At 36.7% G+C, this 25408-nt stretch overlaps 1 protein-coding gene across 1 annotated transcript in view; it reads left to right on the forward strand.

Moving 5' to 3' along the window:
• Positions 1-1002: 1002 nt before the first annotated feature.
• LOC136265782 (leucine-rich repeat serine/threonine-protein kinase 1-like) overlaps positions 1003-25408 on the forward strand; it is a 30118-nt gene continuing 5712 nt past the window's right edge. Inside the window, exons 1-20 of the mRNA XM_066060700.1 lie at positions 1003-1132; positions 3302-3473; positions 3525-3580; positions 3757-3798; positions 5114-5249; positions 5570-5663; positions 5798-7222; positions 7630-7724; positions 7836-7936; positions 7989-8114; positions 8913-9144; positions 9201-9348; positions 9587-9672; positions 17902-18027; positions 18093-19267; positions 20964-21074; positions 22795-23088; positions 24291-24587; positions 24706-24834; positions 24894-25226. Coding sequence (XP_065916772.1) covers positions 1085-1132; positions 3302-3473; positions 3525-3580; positions 3757-3798; positions 5114-5249; positions 5570-5663; positions 5798-7222; positions 7630-7724; positions 7836-7936; positions 7989-8114; positions 8913-9144; positions 9201-9348; positions 9587-9672; positions 17902-18027; positions 18093-19267; positions 20964-21074; positions 22795-23088; positions 24291-24587; positions 24706-24834; positions 24894-25226 — 5226 coding nt within the window. The 5' untranslated portion in view covers positions 1003-1084. The remainder of the gene's footprint in view (positions 1133-3301; positions 3474-3524; positions 3581-3756; positions 3799-5113; positions 5250-5569; positions 5664-5797; positions 7223-7629; positions 7725-7835; positions 7937-7988; positions 8115-8912; positions 9145-9200; positions 9349-9586; positions 9673-17901; positions 18028-18092; positions 19268-20963; positions 21075-22794; positions 23089-24290; positions 24588-24705; positions 24835-24893; positions 25227-25408) is intronic.

Genomic DNA, 25408 nt, shown 5'->3' on the forward strand with positions numbered 1-25408 from the left:
AAAACACACCCGCACTGCCCAGACCACGTCTGAGTGAACAATTAACACAAATATTTACAAAAGGAGCACACTGCATGGTTCCTATTCAGAAATGAAAGTGATTTCATTGGTATTTTAGCGATTTAAATTTCGATCACGTGAGTGCCTATTTCATGCATTGGATTACTCTATGCATTTACTGGGCGAGATAGCCGTATTGTTAGGTGTTTATTAGCTTCGAATCCTTGCTGTTGGAGACCGTCTCACTAATGTATCAACCATTCTGGTATTTGTTTGCAAAAATCGCGTCATTTTGGTCGAATTTCAGCATATAGATGGCTCAGCCAGATGGCTAACAAGCTTCAATTATAACCATACTCTGCATGCAGGTACTTTACCTAGTATTGGTCATTGCTGACCCACGGCGCAGTTGCTGCTCTGCTTGTCCTGTGTTCCAGAGCAAGAAACATTTTGTCTGTCGCCAAAAAGCTGCACAGATCGTGCTGCCACCGGAAACTGACCAATAAAATCAAACTACCAATACTTTGAGTTGATGATAGACTACTTGAACAATGTTGAGAGTGAATATTGTGGCATACGAAGAACCCTACGAACTGCTGGAACGAAAAATCACGTGATTTTAAGACATTTGTATCGTTTTCTACCAGAAGAAAGTGACAAACTTGGCTGCCACGCTGGTGTTATTCAAGTTACACTTAGCCTAACACATGACAATAGTTAGATAGTTGATTGGAGGATATCGATTTTTCGCGTTGCGGACCCTACCCTAGCCCCCCCCTTTCCGCCGCCTATGGTTGAGAAAGTATATAAATCAGTAAAATCTGTGTTGAAGTAGCTAATTATTAAGAATTCAAAGGAAAATAGTTAGGCCACCTCTCAAACGTCTGTATTGGAGTGATGGCATTGATAATAGTGTCAACTTCCCAATGCAGGATTTATCCTGTAGTTGTGGGATATGTGACGTTATATGAGATGGTGGATCTGATCGTACGTGACTGCTAGCTTGCCAGCCATGCACTTGTACGTGCTGAATGGAACACGTGATCACCAAACTTATTATGGGACGTGAACTATCTCTAGGGGGATGACAGAGCAAGGTGTCTTGACCAGTAGTGTACCGTCAGTACCACAGGTTTGGTCCCTTACAGTAATGTGTTTTTGTGTCCGCGTAATCGGGAGACTATTTATTTGTCAGCCGCCAGTGCCATGGCAGTTGCGATCGGCGTACGAAAAACCGAGCTAAACATTCAAGATCTGGCCAGATACCAATCATGAATGGGTTTGTAACCTGTACTGTTAGTGCGTACACAACCCCCCCCTCCCCTCCGGTCCATCAGTGAATTAACACGCGGTAGCTATGCACATGATTATACAGTAGTTTAATCCAATCATGTGATGGAGTAGTGCATTTTGTATTGCATAACAATTAGACAACTAACTAGCACTTTTATTGAAATGCTGTATTTTAAACCATTAAAGTGAGCGCCGATTTGTCTTTAAAAACAACCAACTAGCTAGGAACACATTGGTTGCTCGGTAGGTATTAAATCTTGCTTTAGGCTCTAACTACTCTCTGCACGGTACGTATCACCTAAAAGGCAGCTTTTCATCACATTCCAGGTGTATTACAGTACATACCAGTAGTAGAGTTTTGTCTTTTACACAATTCTAGTGGGCCTGCCAAACTAATTCCTGTTTCAGTGCTAAAGAGCCTGATCACTGAGTGCAATGTTTGGCCAATATCCAGGTGGCCTGCTTGCAAATTTGATTTTTCACCCCTTATAGACATGTTTAAAGAAGAGGTGTGGTCATAAAGATACGCCGCATGTGTAAATTACCAGCCATTTTTTGTAGGGCAAAATAAAATTAATGCAATGTTATACTGTTATACTGGAACTTATCAATCAAGCAACAATAAAAACGGGTAGTTTGAGGACTAAATACGGATAGTTTGACTACTAAAACCACCAGGCATGGTAAAATAATTTGACTTTCAGATGTTAAAGGAACGTTTTTAGGAGGTAATTTAAATTTCACGTTCATAAACCAGCTGTACAGAAAAGTCACTCTGTTATTCTTTTTCAGCAAATCCTGAAGTATGACTACAAGGTTTGTGAGAAACACTTCAAAAAACCGTTGCCCTACATTGATTTTCCCGATTTTTTGCCCTACACAAATCTGGATTGCGTTACACAAAAGTAATGTATTATAGTGTCACATCTTTTGTTAAACCCATCTATAGTTGTTCGCACTGCTGTATTTAAGTTTCTTTGCCAAACACTTTTACAGGTTACTGTGCTTACCTTCCACCAGTGCTTGTTGATATAGAAATAGTGTCTAATGATAACTGTCTCAAGGCACAGTGCATGGACATGATGCTCTGGCTTTTGCTACTAGCATACATTGGTTGAAGACCTGATAACTACTCTATTACGTTGGAGTTAGCTGTTTCATGGGTTAGACCTGTTTATAGTTTGGTGCTGTAGTTGCACAGAGGCCTTACTTTATTAAGCCTTAGAAGATAGCCTGAAGGACCTCAGTACAAGTGTATAGAATCATTAAATACACTATATAGGGCTGCCACATATAGTATGGTGATTACCCATAAACATGGGGGATTTATCAATGAATATAGAATTGTTGGTAATGAATACCATCAAACCTTATTTGTATAAACCTATGAATTGCTATATTAGTTAACCATTTACACTTAAAGGGTTATTTATTGTGTAAACACTGTATTCCACTTGTTAAATCACAGCCACCTGTGGAGTATGTAAAATAGCATGAGGATGTGGATGAGAAGGACCTTACCTGATTGCAAATCTTTTCCTATAATAATACAATAATGTAGTGGTGCTTTAACTGGTATGCAGCTATACTATTACATGCTAAATGATACTTTTGTGTGGATAATACTACTTCTATTGCACATGATACATGATCAATGGTAAACCTTATATCATGTGGTACTAAAGTATTTATTATATGACACCCAGAGTGGGGCACTATTTTACATTGTCACAATTTGTGACTGGCTGAGCAAAAATCTTGAATTCCATTTCATTGCTTCTCTGTTAATTGTACTAACAAAGGAGTGGACTGTTAAAGTTTTGTTGAATAGTTTTTGAGTTATGGCGCTAGACTTTGGTACAGTGAGGAGTTCGATTTGTACAGGAATATATAATTATTTCAAACATTTAATTAAATTAATGTACAATTGAAGCAAGTATAATAATTGGACTTGGCTTAATTTGTGCACTATGAATTTTGTATGTTTAATAGCAAATTTGTTTGACAGGTACTGGATACTGTCCTTGCTGCTGTTATATCAAACAAGCCTTCAGTTGTGTCCAAGTGGCTTAATGATCTACCACCGATAGATGAAAGTGTTGTAAAAATACTGAAACAGATTCTGTTTTGTTCAGTTAAGTCACTGAGTGTGGATGTAATGAAGCTGTTCCGACCACCAAGTGAGTGATTCCTACTGTTGCAAATGACTTAAGTATTTTTTTTCAATCTAGTGTTGTCAAAAGAACTTCTTTACAAGCTTATCAACACTGTTGATCACAATGGAATGGTTTGTATTATAAGATACTAACTTTGGCTTTAAACTCCAGTTAATTTGGCAATTGCTTTACCAAAGTTTTGAACTTAAAGCATAAACCTGTCCACAATGGTATCCACCAAATCATTAGGCTGTTGTCCTCTGTAATCAGTCATATATGCACATAATTTTGTGTTCTTTGTTTTTAGACTATTATTCATTTTGCTGCTCAAGCTTGCCAACCACAATCAGTAAGATGTTATATATGTTTTTCTTGTATTCTGGGGATAGTATACATGAACTTATAGCATGTGCATTGTACAGTTAGTTAACAACCGATGGATTCTATTGGCCTAATAAACTAAATGGGTGGTTGTTCATTACAAAACCCAGATTTCAGTGCCATATGTCGAGATGACTACATCAATCACTGACTATATAGTTGTTACAATTGATTACTAACATAATATACATTGTCCATGTAAGGTTATAAGAAATTGTCTCTGCTGTTGATTGTGCATATTATTTCATTCACTGTCTAACCAGTAGCAGTTGGGAACGGTAAACTATATACCATATATGAGTTTATTATTTATTGGCAACCAAATTCTGATGTGGACAGTTAAATACTGTCAATAGAACACATTAACACCTTTTAAAACATACTTTCTGTAACAACTTTAAACAGGCTGTAGGACCAGGTGTCCTACAGACCTTCAGCACTTGTGCTGTAAAGTCTTAATAAATAAACATAAATAAATAAACAAATGTATGGGCTTCAACAATTCACTAATCTGAACACTTTTACCATTGCCTGAGACACATTGGGGTTCAGATAACCGATGTAATATCAGTCCTTGTTGAACATGGAATGTAGGGATTACATAGTATCAGCAGTGGTTTTCATGGTTGATTTGTGGACACATACTGCATGCTTCCATCTCATTACCACACACATACAAATAGCACTTACACACACAAAACACACCTTCACTGAATCAGATCATCTGGATATATTTATCCATGCATGCCATGGAAAAACGTCAGGACATAGGGTATCCCATTTACCAGCCTTTATATTTAGGCCAGACCCCAAAAGGAGGTTGAATGGATATTGTTGGCTGACAGGGGAACCCTAGCCCTGCCTGGTATCCACCACACAGCCAGGAATGGAGATGCTACAGTACCATTAGTCATATCACCAACAAGTGGTGTGTCACTGTGCCTCCACAACGATGTGGCAGCATATACAAGTATTTTTTGCTTGACTGTTTGTCTTCTTAAAATGCTACGTATCTACTGTAAGTATGGTTTGTACGCATAGTAGATATCAACATCACATTGAATTCCTCTAATCCAGGCTTTGCAATGTATCATTTTTAACATCTTAACTGGACAGGTGGCAGTCTTACCTTATTACCCAGTCTAAGAAATAATTAATGTAAGCACACTCTTTAAAATCAGGATTTAAGAATGTAGCAGTATCTCTTGTTCAGCAACATTCCATTTCCAACTGCATATAGTCATAATTTCACCTAAATAATACTATTTTTGTTTGTATTTTAGGACTACTATACTGTCCTTGAAGTATTGGCATACTTGTGTGAACAAGGTGGAGACCCCTCGGTGTTTTGCAAACAGGGAAGAACTGCTGAAGTGATTGCTGAAAAGAATGGTAGCAGAATGGCTGCAGCACTGCTGGGTATGTGCACTGATTCAAAAATAATGTACATAGTTCGCAAATAGCCATCCTATATATAGCAGCTACTGTTTGTTACTAAATGTACAGGGTATATGTAGGTTTTTCGCTATGTGCATGTGTATGTATGTATGTATGTATGTATGTATGTATGTATGTATGTATGTATGTATGTATGTATGTATGTATGTATGTATGTATGTATGTATGTATGTATGTATGTATGTATGTATGTATGTATGTATGTATGTATGTATGTATGTATGTATGCATGTATATGTAATGTTCCTACTAGTTTCAAAAGTCCTATTTGTATTTTCCAGAACTGCTGGAAAGTATTCACAATCAAAATCACAAGCGTTTTCCTGCTCCTAGTTATGAAGACATCAATGTATTACACAAGACCATACTTCACTGGTAAACACTATTATTGTTGTTGTACATACATACAACTGTACATTGTCTTTACAGCTATTAATGTTCCTATAGATATCTGTATGTTTCACATTTTGACTGTATTGTATAACTTATCCCTGTGTTTATTTCAATAGGGCTGTAGGCACAGGAAGACATGAGATAGTGTCACACATATTAACCATGCATCAAAGGGACACTTATGATAACATTGCTTATCTCTTGTTTGATACTGATCCAGTTTCTGTGCAGTGTTTCCAAGAAGCACCTATTTACACCACAGTTAAAATAGGAAATCCAGTGTTACTGCATGCATTAATAGGTCGAAGTGGTATTGTTCTCAGCACTCTACTGGGACAAAGACAGAAGCGGGTAATTCCTCGTCCTGATGGTACCAGCTGGGAATCTTCAGTTACTCCTTTGTCACTGATTCTTTCTATTCCAGATAATCATAAACTCATTGATGTCCTTGTTGACTGCCATGCATCTGTTAGCGGGCAGAATTCATTATCTGTAGACTTATCCAGTACTGCGCTGTGTGCTTTACCAGCTGTACTGTTTAAGTTGGCTTGCCTGAGTAATCTAAATGTAAGTGATAACACATTATCTGAGCTGCCATTTTCCAATTTGCCATCCAATTGTTGGCCAAACTTGCTTCAAGAATTAGATGTTTCTCATAATGATCTTCAACACATTCCATCAGAGTTATTCAATCTTCCTTGCTTGCAGACGCTAAATTTATCATACAATCCTTTGAAGTCTTTGCCTAGTAAGTGGTGGACCACAAAGAGTATCATAACTCTTAACTTGTCCCATACTCATCTGGAGAACTTGCCTATTGACACACAGGCTGTACAAACCAGAAACATACCTGCCACCTTACCACGTACATTTGTTGATGGCCAATATACAGTTCAAAACAAGCGTACCATCACGTGTAGAAATAAATCTGTTGCCGATTCTGTACTGCAACGTTTGAACTGTGGCCATTGTGTAATTAATACCTTTCCTGGCTTACTTGCATTCTTTTTCCCAAACTTGGAAGTATTGAATCTTTCATACAATAAAATACAATCCTGTTGTGCCATAAATGAGTTGCCAACATCCTTAGTAGAACTAAACATCAGTAATAATATGTTGCATTCTGGTAAGCACAAATTGTTCTACAGAGATATTCACATGTTGAACAGTTCCATGCGTCATGGGGAGCTCAGTAAATTGAAGTTTCTTAAGCTTGCCAACAATATTAACTTGAAAACATTGAATATTCATGATGATCACAAATATGAAAATGACAGAGGTGTTCGTATTTTCTTTCCAAAACTGGTGCGACTTAATCTTGCTAACTGTGGTTTGAAAGAAGCTCCAAAACATCTTGCTGAATTGCAAAAGTTAACAGATCTCAATCTGAGCAACAACAGAAATCTTACCATTCCCCGTGAGGCTTGTAACCTGGAGTTTTTAATTAACTTTGATTATGATGGTGTTGAAGACCCGGTTGTTGATAGCCTAAACATGTTTACAAATACTAAAGAAAAACAGATATTCCTTCGTGAGGAACGGTATGTAAGTTGTGTATTCTTGTACTCCACATAACTGTCATACCTTTCCTACCATGTGTATGCACACACACACACGCAAACACACACACACACACACACACACACACACACACACACACACACACACACACTCTTTTTAGGTACGTATATGTTTACACTTGCTTGCAAGTTCTGTGCATTACATATAATTAACCCCCTCGCTAAATATATCAAAGAGAGTCAACCATCTGGGTACACCCTTCAGTGCTCAAGTGATAGAGTATGATAATATCTATATGTATAGTGTGTACTGTGGGCCATTTATGGACTGTTATATAAGTAACTATACAGTACACCACGTTACTTTATTTCATGAGCCAGCACAATATTCTGCTGGACTCTTGATTGCTACTGTTTACCATTGATAGCATTGAAAGACGTCCGTCAATCAAACTCATTTTTGTTGGGCATGACTTGATTAATTTACCATCTTGTTTAGCTGCGAAGAAAATTCAAGATAAAGGTATGTGAAATTTGTATAAATTTTTGTATGCACTGTACTTGCTAAGTATCACACTTGTATACAGTACTTATGTAGAATACAGTTTGTTTAATAGTAACCATATTTCTATAGGCATATCCTTGGATGTGACTGATCAGCACACTTGGTGTATTTCCAAGTCTAAATCTGTACTTGTGTCAATCACGTGTAATGTATGGAATTTCATAGGACAGGTGAGCCATTACGATACATTAGGAATGTAATGAATCTATTTGTTTTTCACAGGATCAGTATGCTCCTGCTAGTCAGTGTTTCCTCACTGGTAATGCACTGTTTGTGTTATGTTGGAGGATCACAAATGACCATGATAATGGTGTCAGAAAACTGAGGAACTGGCTACTCAAGATTCAGGTATGTATGTATGTATGTCTTTTGTTTGTAAAGATGTATGCTGATTTGTGACTGTCTCTGGGAAAACTAGTCTTATCGCCCATTTAAAGGTATTGAGAAATGTTGGTTTTAAATATTCGGAGTGTTGTAGCTTGCCAATGGTGGTAGCTAGGTGTACCAAATTTTCACACGTTTTACAATTTATTATCTTCCAGATCATCCACTGAAGAAGTAGTCAACAACTAAGTTTCCCACCATTTTAGATAGTTTGTTAACCAAGGTTGGCTGTATCAGGCAAGCTCCAAAAGGGGGGAGGAGGCGGGGGGGCCTGGGAGGCAGGCAAGAGGCTGTTAAAAATTCAAGAGGAACGTGTTGGGATGAATTAGGCGAAGTTATGGGCCATTCAAGGCTCACAACTGGTTAAAATGAAAGGAAATTTACAGTACATGTCATTGTCCAATACCACAGAGCTGTACAGCCACACACAGCCATCTCCTGGTTGACCAGGGCTCCATCAAGACCCCAGACCACTCGTACGGCTCACCACTGTGCTTGAAAAAGGCAGCTAGCAAAAGCAGACCGCTTTACTCTGGTCGACTGTGACAGTGAAATTTGAAAGTGCATTCACAAAGCTTTGTGTTTGTGTGAAAAACCAAACTTCCTGTCTTGGGCGATAAGACCAGTTTTCGCAGATCCAGCAACATTTATTAATGTACATTCTAATGGTTAAAGTTTAAAGCGTTATTGTGTGCACATGTCCATGCTTTGTTGTGAAGTTTTGGTTCATTCATAAGAGTTTGTGGTTTGTTATACTACCAGGATAGAGCCAAAGGTGCTTCAGTAGTGCTGGTTGGTTGTCAGACTGCAAGTATTAGTGGACGTCTGAAACGTCATTTGGTTAACCAAGTACAAGATCTTTGCCAAAACAATTTATTTTATTTCCCTAACATTGTGGACACCAAGTTTGTATCAACTGCAACATTGAAGGAGGACATCTTAAAAATTTGCAACTGTCTTTATGATTGTGCTTCTATGCTGCGAGTATCACTTGGTTAGTCTACAACTGCTACTGTTGCGATACTGTTTTGTGCTTTCTGTGGTATACAGGGTCCAAGTATTTCACCCAGCCACTCAAAGATATGACAGTTCCTGTCAGCTACTTTTCATTTCAAAGAATTTTAATAAACAAGGTGACTTTCATTAAAAATGGCAAAGAGAAAGGACCGCCTATAGTGACATGGAATGATATTGTAAGGTGAGATTATACAGATTTTCCTACCATCTTGATTGGTTTAATTTGGTGACTGATTTTTGTTAATTTGTGAAAAATTCACTGGGGAGAGTAGGAAGCTAGAAAGCCTATAATGTTTTGTACAAGGAAACACTGTTACGTAGATATAAGCAGAAATATACTATTTGTACCTTCATACTATGCAGTATATGATGACTCTATATGTAAATGTCATTGATTTGGATACATCTTATCCTATTAGGATGAATGAATTTCATAAGAGTGGTAAGCCACTGTTTAGGGATCAAAGAGAACTTAAAGTGGCTATCAACTATTTCATAGAAAGTGGTTAGTGTAATTGAATAATTTATGTATACACACACTGTATATGCATACACATTGATATACCATATCAAAACTTGTGTAAGATGTTCCGGATTTCCGAATGGGTTACGTCCGTTTCGTATAAAATAACACCATCTTCTAAACAAGGCGCCATAACTTCCGCGTACTCTGGTTGACAGACACAAAGTTTGGTTTATCAGGTTCCTTGATGAAAGGCAATTCGATTCATGTGTAAGTTCTTTGCGTAGTAATGATGGGGAAGCTAAAAAGGAGCTTTGTCCCACAAAATTTACATGTTCAGAATACCCGTAAAAACACGTGTTTTTAAACATATTTCTGTAAACTAACCTGTTTAACAATTTGTACGGTCGGGGTCTTATTAAGCATCCTTTGCTGCATAGAATGATACCAAATTTAGTGAATTTGGTTGAGGATAACAACTGGATTTTCCTGCCAAGATAATTAAGTTTTAAAATAGGTTAATATATGGAGTGCGTATTATGTCATCATCAGCAGTAAATAACTGTTGCTTTGGCAACATTTTCCCATTTGTACGGTCATAATTAGATAGAGAAATTCAAGGGCTTTCTTTTATTGTATGGTGTGCTGTAAATATTTTGTGAGTTAAAGGTTGTAAATTGGTGTTTTTGTATGTAGTGTAAAATACATGTATTTTCACTATTTTGTATTGGACAACGAATGACAACGAATGATGAAATTTTATGATCAGCCTGTTTTACCAAGTTGAGGTTTCAAAAAAGATATAAACAGATATTAGATTTATTTAATGCATAATTCTTAATTTTTAAAGGTTTAACCCAGTGTTTTGAAAACTTTAAATGTTGACCACCTGAAAATGCTTGATTTGACAAATCCCATACATATATGTTTTGATATGCAGTGTGACTTGTGAATATGGTACCAGCTTGAAAATTGGTCAAATTATATCCCTCTAACATACCACTATTGCTCAGTGACAAATAGGGATAAGTGGTATTGAAATTTTGGTGCGCGGTTTGTGTAGAAAAATATCATAATATTAGATATTTATAGGTAACTGTTATATTAGAGTGGTTGACTGTTCTACTAAAGTATCTCAACCATCTGAAATAATTTTTGACTTGGAGCACTTGTCTTCAGTAGCATCACATGCTTATTTTTGGCATGATAATCTTCTGGTCTCAAAAGAGCTGTCGAATACACTAATCATTGGTGAAAACCACAGTAATATTGATGTTATGATAATTGTCGTTTCACTGAAATCTCTAGATGGTACAAATGTCATTTCATTGGAATGTCAGAGTATTACTGTACTACCAAGATACTGCCCAGCCCTATATCCTAGTGACAATTATAGCGTTTTGCAGTTGACCCACCATAATGCCTAATTTTGAATGGACATGGTAGGACATTGAAGAACAATTTTATTGTATACAACAAAAAACTAGTATTTTAAAAAGAATATTGTTAATTTAAAAATAATATTATTAATTTAAAAATGAAGTAGGGATCTATGCAATAAAAAGTAATGAAAAAGAGATGAATGATGGTATTACAGCATAGCTCAGTGGGAAAGTCCCTACTTTGGCATTGAACATTGTGCCAATTCCACCAAACTATGCTGTAATACCATCATTCATCTCTTATTTCACTACCTTTTATTGCATACCGTATAGCACAAAATGTTGGCAGAAGAAAATTTTGTTGAATTAGGCGAATTGAGATGGATTCGCCAATTTATTTTCTGCTAACTTTTTAAACCGTCTTTCTTGAATCACGTGTACAGTCTCGTGCGGAACATGTTAGAGCGTGAAACTGAACCGAAAAGAAAGCAGGATGTTGATTGAATTGCTTTTCTCACGTTAAGAAGAGCTCTACTTTTACAGGTCTTCCAGGCCCAAATGGCCCACTTTGTGGTAAAGTACCGTCGTTGTCCATGCAAACTGTGAATGCCAGAGTCTCTAAAATTGTTGAAAATCAGTCAGTAACAACAGGTGGAACACTTTCTCGTTCCAGGAAACCTTATTTGACTCCAGGCCAGCGATTTCAAATTGGCAAAGAGCCACGGAGCATGGCTTCACAGCTTCTATTAGGTATTTTAAAAGGAAATATCGTCATCTTCATTTGACAGAAATCACCATGCGAAGGTTGAAGAATCTTTACCTAGATAAAGTGCCTGAATTGGAGGAGCAGAATCCAAAGGATTCAAGTGATGATGAAATGCCTAAGGAAGTTCAAACTTTGCCTCGTAAGAAACAAGGAAGACCTGTACTGATTGGTGATGAGTTAGACAAAGAAGTCCAGGCCTATATCAAACATATGAGAGAAGCAAGTTCAGCAGTAAACACAGAAGTTGTTTTTGCAGCTACAGAAGGCATTCTCATGAGCCATGATTCGAAGAACAAGATTAAATTGACTACTGCATGGGCCAAGTATCTAATGGAGTATGTGAAGAGAAGGGCCACCACCTCAGGAAAGGAAACTGTTGAAGTTTGAAGGAGGAATTTTTGTTGGAAGTCAAGAACAATGTCTGCATGGATGAGATCCTCGGAGATATGATAGACCAAACCAGCATATATTACATTCCAGCTATGTCACGGACAATGGAAAAGGAAGGAGTGAAGCGTGTAGAAATCGTTGCGAAGGATGACAAATGACAGATAATAGCTGTGTTTGCTGGTATATACACAGGAGATTTTTTGTCACCACAGCTAATCTACCAAGGGAAAACACCTTGTTGTCTCCCACAGTATGAATTTCCACTTCAGTGGAACATAACCATTGGTCTAATGAGCGCACCATGAAAGAATATTTTCTTCAAATTGGTATTCCTTACTTAGTCAGAAGAGAAAAGATTTGAAGCTTCCTGATGATTACTCAGCCTTGCTCATATTTGATCATTTAAGGTTCAAGTCACACAAGATTTACTCATGTTTTTAGATGACATTAGATGATAACAACATCAATGTCACTCGTGTAACTGCTAACTGTTCTGACAGATTGCAGCCAAGGACTTTTTATGACGAAAATTTCAAAAGTGGTATGCCAAACAAGTGTGTGCTCAATTGAAGCAAGAGCTAGCAGAAAGAAAGCCAGTCAATTAGAAGTTGAGTGTTGTTAAGCCTTTAAGTGCGAAGTGGATGGTCAAATTGTACGATCATCTGAAAGCAAAGCCAGACATCATCCGTAATGGCTTTAAAGAACCTGGAATTGTTAGTTGCCTTGATGATATAACTGAAATATTTCCGAACCTTGCTATATAGCTAGTAGTGTTGACGTTATCCTAGTAGGCATTGTTAGACACAGTTATGACAACAATATTATTAGCATTAATTTTGGTTACAGTTAATGAATATTATTGTAAATATGAATGTCATGTATTTACATGAATCAATAAATGAATAATTACAAGTAAAAAAGTTTAACAGTTCATAGCAAAGGAAATGGTGACATCTGCTTATTATCTAAACGCTTCACCAACTCATTAGTTGTTGGTCAAACTTCAGTTTGCGAGTATTTACCTTGAGGCAATTGCTGTTGTAAATGCTATGCTAAATACTGTACTCCACAATCTTTTGATCCCTTCTGCTTTTGACAGTGCACAAACTTAATGGAAACACTTTCCTTAACCTGAAACAAAGCTTGAATAATTTTCTTTGTTCCCTCGTCAGCGGTGTTAACAGAGAATCGTAAATCTCTACCTCACCACTCTACAATTGACAGTGGATGCAACAATCCAGTGATGCCAAGCTGAAAATTTGGACCTTTTCCTCACTTCATTTTGTGACCATTGTGCTACCGTGCCTTGTGAAAGAGTTGAATGAAAACCATTTAGCTCTTTAAATTGCAACTTAAGTATCTTTTGTGCGTGATTTATTGTGAGGTCTGACAGTTCTTCTCCCATGCATATAGATTCCACATCATAGTTCTTTGACTTCTTCTTAGGTGAAGACAATTCTAGTGTAATATCACTTTCGTTATCAGAAACACTGATTACATCATCATTGTTTCGATCACGCATTACTGGTAGTAGAGCTGCTTCTTCCATAGGTTGACACTTTTGAGTAGCTACTCCTGCATAGGCTAAGACTACTGAGTAGCTACTCCTGCTATAGGTCGAGGCTGCTGACTGACAGCTCCTGCTGTAGGCTGACACTGCTGAGAAGCTACTCCAGCCATAGGTTGATACTGCTGACTGGCTACTTCTGCTGTAGACCAACACTGATTAGTTAACTTCTTAGAACTGCATGAGAGTTCAATCAGTTTCTTTGTCTTCATCCTTTCTGCTGAGGTTGATGCAATAAACGTCAAAAGGTATGGTATTTCTAGACCCCCCTGCAGTAAGTCTGACAAGTAGCGACGTCCACCATTCACTGTGTACTTGATCTCACCACCACGTCTCAAAAAATGGAACATATCAAAGAAATTCTTTGAGGAATATGTCCAACAACTTTTAAATCATCGGCGACCACTTTCTTTACTGATACAGCATGAGTGTCGCGTGCATTTCCAACTTCACGATGACAAACGAGAATTTCCCCATAGACTGGAGTTCTACCATACAACCATGTATACATGGTAGCCACGAATCACCGACTCTATTACAAAGGAGAATGCCGAAGTTGCCAGTTCATCAGAATTAACACAGCCACGAGGTTGCTTATGTGCAGTAAATAGAAAGGTTTCACTATTTGCCAACTTTTTTTCACCAATAATTTCAGTCATGAATTCGCCAAAATTTTCTCCCACCAACATTTTGTGTTATATGCAGTAGATTTCTACTTCATTTTTAAATTAACAATTTGTAAAATTCTAGTTTTTTTTGTTGTGGCACAGCTAGTTACAGTGTAACTTGTGACTGTTCTATTAGAGTATCATACATACATGACTTGTATTTCAGAGTGACTGTTCTATTAGAGTATCTCCAGTCAACAAAAGTGTGTGTGTTACTAACTAGACCACTAAGGGGTGAGGTCGTCCGTTGTTTACTGTTAAGTAAATAGCTTGATTGTTAAGAGGTGTGGTCTCCGTGGTATATCGCCACTGATTAGTCTACCTAGATCTTTATTTGATGGGTATGGTCACGAACCCATAAGAATCCTAATCACAAAGTTGCAGATATCTAGCTAGTATACCTCTTATAGTAGTGCCGGGACTGAAGCGCTTCTGAAATCCAGCTCTGAAATAATTCTGTGTCGTCTAAATACAGTGTATGCCGCTGAAAGAAAGTGTTGATACAGAAAATTAATGCCTTGATATGGTTTCATTGGATGAAGAAGAAGTCAAGCAGCCTGATTGAAGATAAAAGAAACAACAAGGTACAGAGGGCCTACACTTGTCGGAACCTCAAAAAGGCACATCCCACTGGTGAGTTTATTATTGTGGCGTAGCATGATGGCTGTGCACTGCTTCGTTTGGCCTCTAGGCTTGCAAATGTAGTCAGTGAGTGAGTGAAGTGAGGCAGACAAAATTTCAATTTTGGAAATTTAAAAAAAATATATCCGGTCACCGGTAAGTGTTTTGTTTTTAATGTTGTATTTCATGTTAGATGGGCTGATGTTATTCCATAAAGGTGATTTTGTGGTGTAAGATGTCTCCAGGATGATTTTTGAAGGTGGCATTTTAGGCGGCGCACGTTATTTTCAAGGGAATCCCTCCTTAAACAGTACTTTGATACATGATTGTTAGCAGTATATTGCCTTGTGCATAGCTACTATATGGAAGCAAGTGTCACTGTTGTTGTGGGCTATACATCTGTTGCTAATTAACCAAGTACATTCATGGTTACCCCTTTGGGTTGTAAGAGTGTAGATCTCTTAGCAACCAAAGGATAGTTATAATTAGGTTGAAAACATGAAAAGAATAATTATACTGTATATATGACTAATAATTTTTAATGAAATAGGATCCAAGTAAACTCAATTACCGATTATCCAAACAGTTCATTATCCAAATGCCAAATTGACTACTCAATTAGAGTATTTTGTCAACAAGTGTATGCTTTATTAGAGTAGTTGATGTATATAAATGTATGGATATTCGATTTTATGTTGGATAATCGAGTGAAACAAGAGATGAATGATGGTTTTACAGCATAACTCTTTGAGAAAATTCATACAATGGCATGTTATAAAAATTATTTTGTTCAATACCTGATGTAACTTGATATACATGTTTAGTATTGTGTATTATTAGCAACTCTTATTGCCATGCTATCTATCCATAAATGGATTTATAAAAAGTAAACAAACTAGTGTAAATATAATTTTAAAATTTAAAACATGGGAATAGAGATTGCTGAAAAAAGTAAAGAAGCAAGAGTCAAACAAGCCAGCATGTTAAACACACAGAGATCTCCTAAATAAACATTTATATAGAAGCATTCTCAATGTTTATCTGCCTCTGATTTATGGAAAAACTACTGTTTTACCTTAGTTTCCACCATATCCATTAAGTCCAAATAGAGATCTCTGTGTGTTTAACATGCTGGCTTGCTTGACTCTTGTTTCTTTACATTTTTTCAACGATCTCTATTCCCATGTTTTAAGCTTTAAAATTATTTTTACACTAGTACTAGTTTGTTTAGGTTTTTGCTATAGCATACAGCTATACATGTGTGACTGTTCTATTAGAGTGATTGCTGTATTAGAGTATCTCAAGTCAGCCTCTAGCCTAACAAGTGGCATAGTCTTATTTTACTGTGCTATTATTGTTATTATAAATACAGCTAAACCAATAAGGGGATGTGGTCATCGTATTCAAGTAAACAGATGGTTAAGAGGCGTAGTCTCTGAACTTGATTGTTATTAAACAACCAAGATCATTAATGGATGTGGTCTCGAATCTGTTGTGAAGTTACAGGTATCTACCGGGTGTCCACTACCTTTAAGAGTAGCGTTTAATGATTTTGTGGTGTCTAATATACTGCTCAAGGATAATATTGATACGGAAATTAACAATATGGTTTCGTTGCATGCATGAAGAAGACGACAACCAGTCTGACTGAAGATAAAAGGAAAGACAATCGCAGAGGGTACACACTTATCAAAACACCAAAAGGCACATGCCACTGGCGAGTTTGTTGTTGTGGCTTAAAATGGTGACTGTACACTGCTTTGTTTGGCCTCCAGCCTTGCAAATGTGGTCAGGCAGATGGGCAGGCGGGCAGGAAAGCAGCGGGCAGGAAAGCAGCAGGCAGGCAGGCAAGGAGGCAGACAAAAATTTCGAGTTTTGGCATTTAAAAAAATCTATATCTAGATGCCTGTAAATGTTTTCTTTCTTTAATGCTGTATTTGATGTTAGATGGACTAATTGTTCTGTAAAGGTGATTTTCATTATGTAAGAGTCTCTTGGATGATATTTAAAGGCAGTGTTTGGAGTCATTTTAGGGGCGATCCCTACTTAAACAGTATATTATACTACTGTACTGTTCGTGTAGTTAAACGTGGAGGTTATAAGATCCTTTTTGCAATATGTATGATCACCACTGACACGCACACATACAAATAGTTTTATGATTAGTGTATGGGATCTACTGTGGAACCCCTTTAACAAAGACATCATTGAGGAATTACTTTCATTCTTAGTACTTATAAAATGTGTCAATACGTAATTAAGAGATACTAATACTGCTGATTTGAGATCTACACTCATGTGTATTATAAAGAGGTTGTTCATAATACTAGGAATGTCGGGTGGACATGTAGTGGCAGTTGACTTAATTGCATTGAATATCCAATAAATCCACTACAATCCAAAAACCGCTACCATTCATTGCAATTGCAAGTGTAAGGACAAATTAGTACTTTAGCCCATATAATATATATTTGGCAATAAACCAGCATAGGGCTACTGTTACACTTCAAGTGATGGGCCCTTGTATAAACACTTTTATTGCAATGTTCCATATCTCACATAGTTAATTATTGTCATGCATATGATCTTCTCTTGATAAAAGCATCTTATAGTTGTATGTATGTATGCATGTGTATGTATGTGTGTATGTATGTATGTATGTATGTATGTATGTATGTATGTATGTATGTATGTATGTATGTATGTATGTATGTATGTATGTATGTATGTATGTTTGTATGTATGTATGTTTGTATGTATGTATGTATGTATGTATGTATGTATGTATGTATGTATGTATGTATGTATGTATGTATGTATGTATGTTTGTATGTATGTATGTATGTATGTATGTATGTATGTATGTATTACTTTCAGGCCTAATACTACATTTTGATTTTCCTGTTGTATCTGACTATTACTTTATTGATCCTCATTGGTTGTATGGTGTGTTCTGTCAAGTGTGCCAACCTCCTACAGTTCAATGTAGCAGCAGAATTGATAGTGAGTGACAATTACAACACTTCTAAACTACATATTAATAATGACTTGTATTGATTTACCCACAGACGATGATGGAAAGGTACACCGATCCTATATTCAGCAACTTTGTCTTGGATGTAATATTCCAGAGAAATACTTTAAACCTGTCATTAAGCTGTTGTGTAGATTTGATGTTGCTATACCATTAGATTCAGACACATTATTATTGCCATCTACTCTCAGTAGTAATCCACGCAATAAACTATTTTCCAGTGTGAACTGTAAATTTCCTCCTGATAGAGTACCCAGGACACCATCTCTACCAAAGCAACTGTCATTGAGTAATATATTATCAGTTGCTACTTGTACTTTACCGTCACCCAAGAGCATTACCTTACAATTTACTAACATGTGTTATAGAAGACTCTTTCTTTCGCATCATATTCCTGAAAGCTTTTGGCCAAAACTCATCCCACGATTTATTGCATCAGCTAAACATTTCTATGATATATTGCTGAACAACTGTGTTGAGGGAATGACAATAGAAAGAATGACCAATGTGGGAGATGCAGTTATATGTAATAACCACTGTAGATGGCTATACTGGAGTAATGGAATTACTCTCACTTTTGGAGATAATGTTTTACTTTGTGTTAATGGGTTAATGCATGACACAGAAGATGGAGGCTGTAAAATTCCTCTTTCTGTTACTGTAGATAAGGTTAAAACAATGAAATTCTATAGCGGAAGACAGTGGAAACAGTTGTTTCATGAAGATACTGATGGCTTTGAAGTTAATGTACCTGATTATGTGGTGTATTCTTCAGTGGAAGATGAGTGTAAAACTGGCACTTTAGTTAAACTGGGTCCACAGATCCTGTCCCACATATTGGAAATTCTCAACGAATTGTGTGCAGAGTTGTTCAAAAGCCATTCCGAGAAGGGAATCTATTCAGATTCTTTTTTCTCCCAACTTGTGGTTTGTCCATTGTGTTATGGTGATACACTAGGTGATGACCCTTGTGAAGATGACAATGATGATGAGCAGGGTGATGATTTACCAATAACTGATACACTACATTCTTTGTTTGGTCAATCCATCAAGCCATTTGATGTCATTGAGGATATAACTGTCCCTGAGAATGTTACAGAAACTTTTGGGTTTAGCATTCGGGCTTGCATTTTAAATGCTCAGAAAGGTGGTGCTGTATTCTGTCCTAATCATAAAAACATTAAATTGAAGTATCTTACACCAGATTTGGTATGTACAGCGCATGTGCATAGTTACGTACATAATATGTGGTTGGCTATATAATTATGGATACACGTAGCTGTCATTGTTGTAGTACCTAAGTACAGTATATATGTGACCCAGTCTGGGAAAACAGGTCTTATCGCCCATGTCAGCAGATTCGATTTTTCACCAAGAACACAAAGCAACATGAATAAACTGTCTAATTTCACAATCAAAATCAGCTAGACTTGGTTGTGCTGGCTGCTTTTCCCAAGCCCAGTGGTGATCCGTATGTGTTGTGTGGGGCAGTAATGGAGCTCTGGTCAGTATGCAGGTGTACAGCTCCGTGGTGTTGAATAAAGACCTATGCTGTAAATTTCCTTTCATTTAAGCCAGTTTTGATACCTGAACAGCCCATAACTTGGCCTAATTCATCCCTACGCCTTCCTTTTCACTTTTTAAAACAGCCTCTTGCCCTCCTTCTGGGACCCCGCCTCCGTCCCCTTTTGGAGCTCGCCTGATACAGCCAACCTTGGTTTAAAAACTATCTAAAATGGTGAGAAACTTAGCTGCTAGCTACTAGAACAGTGGATACTTTGGAAGGTAAGGAATTGGTGTAAAACATGTGAAAATTTGAGACTGTTTCAGTACAAGAATACTGCTTTTTGGCAGTGCTCTCAACCTACATACATACAATAATTAATCAGACTACATCTACGTACACACATAGAATTAGTACAATGACTGCTACAGTGTGGACTACAGTTCCACCTTGCATGAGAGGAATAAATGCATTACTCCAGATTTTGACTGCACTTGCAATAAAACTTACCACATCCTAAGCTAATTTTGAAAAAGCTTCCCTACACTGGAACCTCAGATATCTGAACTTTCAATGAATGAAATGCCAAATGTGATTGTTGTATTAGGATATGTAATTGTTTTACTACTTGCTACGCTAACTTTTCAGGTATCTGAGCACAAAATAGTCCTCAAGGATTTGGATGATTGAGGTTCCATTGTAATTCCAGTACCTTAGCTCTTACAGTATTTTTTACTTGGACAGCTTACTTACGTAGTTGTTTTTGCATGAATTTCACTTTTTTAAATACCAAGTCATAAACTGGCTTTGGGGTTATTTTACCAAATTTCTTTCTATGTACAGATACAATGATGGTATATGGAGTCAAACTTTATAACTAAAAAGCCAATTTCATCATTAAACCCAACTTTGATGACTCATATTTTGTGAACGCATAAGGGGTGACGTTGCTAATATTTGGTATGTTTTGATGCTGAAGTTGGAGGGTAGTTGCATTCTATTTGGGGAAGGAAGCATGGAGCTACACATGTATGCATGAAAATTGCATTTTCTTCCTGTCAATATACCCACGGTGTGGTACACAACCCAGACTGCTCTGGATCTGTGTGTGCACATGTACCTTACACCATCACCATGTCATAAAATCTTATTTTGCTGCCTCCCCCCCCCCCCCCCCCCTCAAGTCATTTCCTAGATGAAGGCCTGGCAGGTATCACTACTGCTCTTGGTGTTGTGAATTCCACATGGCCCATTTAGTACATAACTATGGTGCTGTATAGTGCTATTTCACTACCTTTAAAGTCATTGTCATTGTTTATGTATCAAATAGACAACTAGTAAGCAATTACATTTAATACTTTTGTTACAATGTAAAATTTGTTATTTATGGTTCATTTGTAGGTATTTGAAGACATAACATTAAAGAAATTACGTGCAACACAAGTGGGAAATAAATTACAGCAACTTGGAAAAGGTGGATTTAGTACAGTGTTCAAAGTGAAACTTGTTGCTGTAAGTTTATTGGTAAACACTAGATATACAGTATTATCAACACATATTATTTTATACAAGCTGCATATTTATGTGTTTATTAGTAAAGTGTGCAGAGATATGATATTTGCCTGATTTTCCAAAAGAGCCAATTTGAATTGACCGGTACCAATGCTTATAAATCATTTCACTTAATTTCTATTTGTTGTATATAGTACAGTAGTACTAGAGATCATAAAAGTTTGCACTTTTCCATGAATTCAGTTGACCAGAACCAAGCTTTACAATACTTTCACAACACCTTGACAGTATTAGTTAGGCATCAAAGCACAAAAATTCCTTCAGTGTGCAACCCATAACACTTCTCTTAAGTTGTTATGAAATTTACTGACTGACTGACTGACTGACTTACTCCAGACATCAATAACAGCTAAGGCTACAAGCTTGATTTTTAATTATTTTAACGATGCATGTTTTGTCATACAGTTATAGCCTCATAAGTCTGGCACCATTCTTCCGTAAACAAATATAAGGAAAATTTGGAAGTTCATAAGCTAGTAGGGATGATAGTGATTAAACAAGGGGATTATCACCTGAAGGGTGAATTTAATCCCTGTTTTATATATGTGATGTTCATTGTAGTATCTTGTAAAATTCCGCACACTTGTTGTTTGATTATTTCCTCTATTTTGATTTATGATACTACTGTATATCAGGGATCATAAAGGCTTGCACTTTCCCACAAAAAAAATTTGCTTTCCAATACCTTCATGGTACCTTGGTAGTATTGGTTATAGCCAAACCCAAAAGTGCCTTCAGTGTTATCCAAAATGTTTCTATATAATAGGTTGCTATAAAATTTTAAATTTATTCAGTGGAATTTTCTGTTGGCTGACTGTTGCCTTCAGAAATATCAATAATGGCTAAGGCTACGGGCTTGATTTTTACTGCTGCTACGTGCATGAGTGTCTCTTCAGCCTGACAGGTGCCTTTTGGCATACCACAGTACATACAAAGCACATAATGTGCTGAAAATGTCTGAAAGCAAAGCGTAATGGCCACTTCACTTTCAGTATTATTTATGGTTGATGCATGAGTTCAGATGCAACACTAATTGTGATTATGTCCAGCATCATTCTTTCTTTTGTTGTGGTAATCACAGGTTCACCAGTCATAGGTTACACAAAAAGTCAATGAACAGAAAAAATTAGGAATTTTAAATTCAATTAGAGATCATAGTAAAAAGAGCTAGTGAAACAAGGGGGTTTCTTATGCCTGCTGATATGTCCTGCAGGTGTAGGCAACCTCACTTGTCTCGCTACTTTTTACTATGATCCTTAACATTTATACAAGGGTGACCAATTTATACTCCCAAATATTTGCTTCTTAGTAATGCCAATATTTCAAAATGATGGCTGATATATCAACTTCCCACATTTGATCAGCACGTGCATCATATGTGACTGTGTACAGGAAAACCATTCTAAATTGCTTATCAATAGTCGCAGACAATTTTAATATTTTAAACCATGGTATTTTGTCAGCTGTAGGCATGTCCAATTACCAGTAATGAATTGTTAATCTCAAATTTATGGCTCAATACTTGTTGCAATTCCCATAACTGAGATGGATATTAATAATACATATATCATCATGAGAGTCCTTGTATTTTATACCATGTGGTCACATGATGTTTGTTCATTGAAATTTGTAATTTAATCTGTATGTGTATCTGCTCAAGGATCCCAGCAAACATGTTGCCCTCAAGTGTTTCACCAATTGGATGGTCAATGGAAAACAAATGGATTTGTCACTCCAAGATCTTACCTTTATGTATTCTGACTTGCGTTTGGAGCTAAACAAGTTGTCAACAGTTGATCATCCACATATAGTGCAGTTTCTTGGATTGTGTTTGATATCATTTTCATTAGTGCTGGAGTGGGCACCTAAGGGAAGTCTAGAGCAAATTATTACTGAATACAGACTTGCAAGTACGTGGATTTGTCCTGATGCTGTGGCTAAGACTGTATACCAGGTAGGCTTGATTCCATTGTACATAACAATAAAGATATTTCACAATAATACTATACTAATAATATGTAGCCACTCACCTTCACGTTATGTAGTACAAGGGAAGGGTGTGTGGTGAAACCTGTACCTTGGCACTAACCAAGCTGATTATCAAGGTGTCATAATTTATAGGTCAGTTTACATGCTAATGGACCATTACCAAGTGTCCAGTTTATGCAAGTATCCAATATTTTCAAGCGTCCTACTCTAATTTGTTATAATACTGCACAAAGATTTGAGCCATAATCATTAATCGATCTACACATAACATTTCCATTGGTATTTTACATACCAAGTAGTCATGACAACAATTGGTACACATAAACAATTATTCATAACTCTTTTGGTTGGTCCAAAATTTGACTTAAATTTATTAAAGGCAGCTTCAACTAAGAATGTAGTTTCCATCCAGATATTTTCAATAATCAGTGTTGGGAGGGGTCATTATTCATTACTAAAGCAAAGATTTTCAACCTGTTTAAAATGAAAGTGTTAACACTATACCTTGGTCGATTTGCCATTTCATGGTGAAGATTTTAAACCACATCCAAATCTGTGAAAATGAAACTTAACAGCTGCAAATATAAGCACCTGTAGTTTATTTCCAATACACTCATTGTACATTTTGCTCTTCCTGCTTTCAAGCGCTATAACTATAAAATTATACTCACCATGATAGGCTAAAACTTGGGTAAACCATTATGGGGTGGGCCATTCCTTGGACTCTGCAGATGATGCTGGAAAATAAAAGGAAATTCCTATATCGTGCAAACTAGCCAGGTTTTTTACTGAGATACATGGTACGTAGTTACAGCTTAATTAATGACAACAAAGACCATTCAATGCTGATATTCAAAGGTGGAGAATCACATTTTCATTGAATGTGGCATAACTTGCACCAAAATTCAAGATGATCAGACTACTCGTCTACATTGCATGGCAGTTTTTGTAAATGCATAGGTAAACAACAACAAAGTCTGTGCATTTCAGGGTGGCCTGGAGGGACTACGGGTGTATATTAAACCTGCAGGAATTGTGCTGGTAATTATTTGGAGAAAAGAATACGGTGTAAGACTTTGCCTCAAAATGTTTATATTCCATTGCATTTCATTTACGTATAAAAATTTTGTGTATGATATAAAGTATTTGACGTTTTCTTCTCTATAGGTGTCTTCAGCACTTTGTTACCTACACACTGAGAAGAACATTGTTCATTTTGATATTAAACCAGAAAATGTTCTTGTATTTAAATATCCTCAAGCTGGTCACTTTTGCTTCTCAAAGGAGACATCTTTGAATTGTGAATCTTGTTACAGTGCAGGTGGAGGTGTACTAGTAAAATTAGCTGATTTAGGAGTTTCAGCTCTTGTTGGTCCTATTGGATTTCAGCGCAGTACTTCTACTCCAGCATATGTTGCCCCAGAAGTGTCCAAATATCTAGGAAAAGAGCCTGTTGTTGAGAAGGTGAAGCTAGTAGTATTGATGGCCTTATATAGACAAAATAAGGCTATACCATAGTATTTATTGTTAAAGTGTTGTTATATTAATTTTAATGTATCTCGTGTTTTGTTGCTGTACACAGGTTGACATATTTTCGTTGGGGATTTCACTGTATGAAGTAGTAACTCTTAGAAAGTTACCACCGGAAGGATCATTATTAGATTTTAATGCTGACATTATTGCTGGTAGAAGACCAGAGTTCTTACCTGAGGTATGTAGTCCTTAAATAGTTTTTGTACTGTAAATGAAAGTTGTTCTCATTGACCACAGGATCCAAATTATCCACTTGCACTGAAAGAGTGTGTACAGAGTTGTTGGGCTCAAGACTACACACAACGACCAACTGCTAAGAAGATAGAAGACACCTTTAAATCACCCAACTGCTTAAGGTTGAAAAACTCTTACAACATCAAGAGCACAACAGTAAATGCTGTGCTGGTCACTAAAATGATAAGGGATAATGTTGAAGAAGAATTGATTTGGATTGCAAGTAGTAGAGATGGATATAAACTAGTGTCATACACTTTTGCTGAACAAGAAGATGTACAATTTGATAAAATCATAAAACAAAAGAACGTTTCCCATCCCAAACTTTGTGTTACTGTGAGTACTGTAATTATACAGATGATTTGTTGTCACATGCAGTCACTGCACGTGCACTGGGCTAGTAGTTAGACTACATTACTTTACTCAACTAGTGATTAGTTGATGTGATTGCTATAATATTATAGTGGCCAAATGTTTCTAATATAATAATTGTTTCAAAATATATAATTTTACTGCGA

The sequence above is a fragment of the Dysidea avara genome, chromosome 9 (genome assembly GCF_963678975.1).
Source record: "Dysidea avara chromosome 9, odDysAvar1.4, whole genome shotgun sequence".
NCBI lineage: Eukaryota > Metazoa > Porifera > Demospongiae > Dictyoceratida > Dysideidae > Dysidea > Dysidea avara.